This window comes from Loa loa (assembly GCF_000183805.2).
Source record: "Loa loa unplaced genomic scaffold supercont3.410, whole genome shotgun sequence".
NCBI classification, from domain to species: Eukaryota; Metazoa; Nematoda; class Chromadorea; order Rhabditida; family Onchocercidae; genus Loa; species Loa loa.
Window position 1 is genome coordinate 3,513 of NW_018108590.1, and position 4,621 is coordinate 8,133.

The following is a 4,621-nucleotide window of genomic DNA, read 5'->3' on the forward strand; positions in this document are numbered from 1 at the left end:
TTTAAGTATATTAGCATTTAAAGAGATCGGCACGAATTCATTGTGCATATAATGCGAACATCTCTCACGTCAAATACAACAAGTTATTCATGTCGGAGACTGGTTACAAGTATTCCAAAGCAGAATTCGTGCAAACTTGCATAGTTATAAGTAATTTCAATAAAAGACAATTTTGTTTGAAAAAGCGAGTGTTATCGTGAAGCTCTGAAATCTCTTGACATTAAACTTTGAAAAACGGCTGACATTATCTGTCGAAATAAATGAAATAGTGGCAGACAGTTTGATAGATACCACCCAATTACATCTGTTAGGTATTGGTCAGAGAACATATATATATTTGTTAATTTTGATGGGAGTGTCTAGCTACGTATATCAATGACTTGCACGCAGCAATATAATAATGGCAAAAAGTAATGTATAATGGCAAACACTGTTTAAATTCTTCACACTGAATAATTTTTTTACAGCTGCCATATTGCATTGTGAAAAATAATTAATTTATGCAAATCTCTCCCAAAACTATTTGCCCAGTTTAATATCCTTTCACTTCAATTTTTCAAATTTTTCGAAACTAAAATAATATTAACGAGAGGGAAAAACTATATTGCTTCATCACTTGTAATTAATGCTTTCAATTTATGCATGCTGAATAATATCATGAATTACTCCTTCGGACACCGCATCTTTAGTCTTCGTATTCGTAGCTAAAGTATTTGCGAGTATTTTTTCGGATAGGTTTTGCTAATTCTTTTGCTAATTTACTAATTCGCCATTTTCCAGTTGCTTTTCCACGACCAGCTATTTTCGTATGATCAACTATTTTCATTCACGATTCATGATCAGCTTAATAATAATAATATAAATAATAATATTGAAATTTGACCAATGTTGACTAATGTTGACCAATTCACCTATTCTATATGCAAAGAAAAATTTTAAGTCATCATATATTGTTGATGAAATATTTCATCCTTATCGATCCATTTCAAATTAAACCTTCTAATTTCAAGGGTTAATAATTTCATATTAAATTTCATTTCTTGAAATTTTTGGATTACTGAAATACAATTTTGACATAGGATGTTGTATTCAAAAGATCGTTGGTTGAGAAAATTATCAAGAAAAGAAAAGTGATAGTGGGTTAAATAGTCAGTTAATATAAAGTTTCACTCTCATCAGTGTTCAACCATCGAATTTAGCATCAAAGTGTCGCGTAATTTTATTGTCATCATTCTCCCGGTCACTAGGGTAGATTTGACATTAGTCAATTTTTCATAGTCAACAGCTTTTAGTAATGAAAGAAAAACCCGAGAGCAAAAATATGAATAGTAAGAAAATTGATGGTATGAAGAGGGAAAAAGATATTTAGAAGCCTACAGGAAAAAACTGAAAACATTTAAACAAACGCAAAGGAGATAGACTTTGATTCTTCAAATGACATTTAATTAAAAATCATAAAATTGTTATTTCTTATTGGGATTGCTTTGCTGAAATATAAATTGATCGTAAGAAGATTGTCACACGGACAAAATCTATCAAACATACAGAAGCAAACAAGTTGTACTGAGAATAAGTAGGCTTCATGTCCTAATGATATGAAAATTAATGAGACATTAAATTTGACAGATTACATTTTTTTTCGATATATTTAAAATCTTGCTGATATAAGTATTCGTTGTTTTTTTTTTTCAAAGTTGAAAAATTTGAAACTTAATTTTCACTGCAGAGTTTTTGGATCATTTAACAGTAAATTGCAATATTTAAAATTTTGGATTTTCTTTCCTTTTACTTTTGTATCTATATTTTTTAGCTAAGAAATGTAATATTTGTTTATTTTTGCGAATTAACTATTCGGCAATTCACTGTTATGAGTCCGTAGTTGGGATGGATTATCAACTGTATGAAATGTTACTTGCAAATGGCATAACTGAAATGCCTATTGTCTTCGACGGAACATTGCAATGGAACTGTAGTCGATAAACGAAATGGGTGGGTAACTCTGTGAAATGATAAGAGACTTCAAGTATTGTGATTAAGAAAAGCTTTTTCGTTACCAAAAATTTATTTCCATGTTGTTTATGCAATAATCGAGTGAGAAACTCATATGAGACAATATGATTTCATCAATAATTTAGCAATAGTGACACTTAATTGCAAGTTCTTTATGCATGACATGCAAGTTACCTGCTTTTCATATATGCATTGGTAATGAAAAAGCTGTTTAGTAAAGTGCAAGTAGACATGAAGTGGGGAATTTTATTCACTGAGATAAGAGAGATAATAAAGAAATCATAGAGGAACAATTCTAATATGCATATAAAGCAATAGAATGCTAACAATACAATAAGGAAAAATGAATTTATCGTGTGGAAAATACAACAAAATAGTAATGTATAATTTCGGTTTAAAATGCGTCTATCAGCCCATTACGTGATTCTTCCTTATATGTGATTTCAAATAGGATTTCGACAGGAAAACTTTCATACAGTGAAATTGAAATCTAGGGCTATCATGAATCTTCATGTAATTTCTCATTATATTGATTGAGAGAAATTTTTCTTGCACATAGAACAAATGTATAGTTTCTCATCTGTGTGAATCCCTTACATGTGTACGCAGCAGATGCAATGGCGCAACGAAATCTTCATTTGATTTAAAATCATCAAAATTATAAAGAAATGATAATATTGATATGATTTACATCCAATTACAATGAGAATATTATTTTTTTTTTTTTTGTAAAAAGCGATAAAGTTAGTTGTGATAATTGTAAAACAACGTGTAATGAGTGTATGAGAGTTCGATGTTTTATTGCAAAAGTTTATTTTTTGAAATAATATTTTATTATTAGAAATTGATGAGTACGCAAAATATCATTCCAAGTTCATATTGGCCGATGTATGGCAAATGAAATTTCCTGAAAACAAAATGGGAAAAAAAACGAAAAACGAAAAAACCAAAAAGAAAAATGGAAAATAAAACGCATTATATTAATTTCTAAATAGAATATTTAAAAGTATTGGTAGAAAATTCAGTGGATTAATTTCAGAAAGAATATTATTTTTTTTCCACTGTTAATATATAATACATAGTCTTACATGCTTAAGATTTATTTTTTACTATGTTGATAATATTTGAATTTTTTTAAAATTCATCATTGATTAAGGAAAAGTTGCTAATGATAAACAGAATTACTAAATCTTCTGAAATTTTCATGACACATGCGGCATTATTAAATTGAGCACAATAATTTGGCGCCGAAAATATGGTGACCAATCGACGATTCCGAAAAATTCATAACCCTCTTGAACGACCTAAAAATAAAAATAAACATAAATAATAATGATTGCAACAGTGATGATAATGGTGATGATAATAATAATACCCTCGATGATAACAATCTACTAATTTGCTCCAGCATAATATATCCTAATTAATTATAAAATAACTTTGATATTCATCTTCTTTATTTTTATCATTTGAGTTTTTGCATTGATTGCAGATGCTGGATATTTCTGAAATTTCTTTTTTTTTCTTTTTATCATTTGATTATTTCGCAAAAAAATTACATGATATCAAAAAATGAAAGGATTTCTTCGAGCTATGGCTTATTATCAGACTGATAAGCTTCCATACAACTCGAGAGGTTGTGTTAAAATTGTTAGAAAAGGAAATGAGCAAACAAAAAAAAAAGAAAAAGAAAAACATTTGAACCTGATGAGCTCGAATAATGAGTTCGAGTCCAAGTTGATCACAAAATGTTTTCAATGCATCAATACCAAATAAACTTGCTGCACCACGTGGACTTTCTTCATAACCTTCTATAGCTGGATCAGGATCAGACCATGTTAGATCAGCAAGCAAACCCATATCCGGAATATCACAAGGTCGTTCAATCTTTGCAATCTGGTAAAATTTTAATTTAAGAATTAAATCTTATTTTTAAAAAGGCTTGGAAATTTTTTTATACTTTATTTTTAGAAAGTATCCGATTTCAAATTATCAGCATGAAATTATTACTAGTAAATTATGAAAAATACTGAAATAATTTCTTGGACAAAATTAACATTTTTTTAAGAGGAAAAAAGAGTAAGATTATGCATGTAACAGAAATTCAATTTTGGTATTATTTTCCCAAATCTTATGAGAACTAAAAAAAAAGTGAAATATAAGAATATATAATAGAATAGAATATTTTATAGTTTATTAGAAAAAAAAATCAAACAAACAAAGCAAAAGTTTAACAATGAACCTGTGAAAAATTAACTAAACTTTCACTAATACCACCATGCATACACATTATTATTTTTGATATACGAGCGCAAAATGGCATGCAATAGAATGCAAATTGGAAACATTCGTAAAGCACCACCGAATAACTATAAGATAATTATCAGATAATGATGATATAATCATATGAATCCTTGTGTATAAGTATAAAATTTTATTAGTTATGCAATAGTTATATATTTATAATTAGATTATACCTGGATTCTGTTGTGGGAAAAATATATTTCGATTATGTAAACAAGCAATATATTGAATAATGTGAACGAAATCAAATTCAAAAATTTATAACAACTTAAAACTATCATTATTATTATTACTATTATTATTACTA

The 4,621-nt window shown here is 28.1% G+C and overlaps 1 protein-coding gene across 1 annotated transcript; it reads right to left on the reverse strand.

Moving 5' to 3' along the window:
• Window positions 1-3,212: 3,212 nt before the first annotated feature.
• Window positions 3,213-4,333, reverse strand: LOAG_12844 (hypothetical protein; the record flags this gene model as incomplete). Its single annotated transcript, XM_003148356.1, has 3 exons — window positions 3,213-3,314; window positions 3,715-3,906; window positions 4,253-4,333. The coding sequence occupies 3 exons, from the start codon at window positions 4,331-4,333 to the stop codon at window positions 3,213-3,215; spliced, it is 375 nt and encodes a 124-aa protein (XP_003148404.1).
• Window positions 4,334-4,621: the final 288 nt, after the last annotated feature.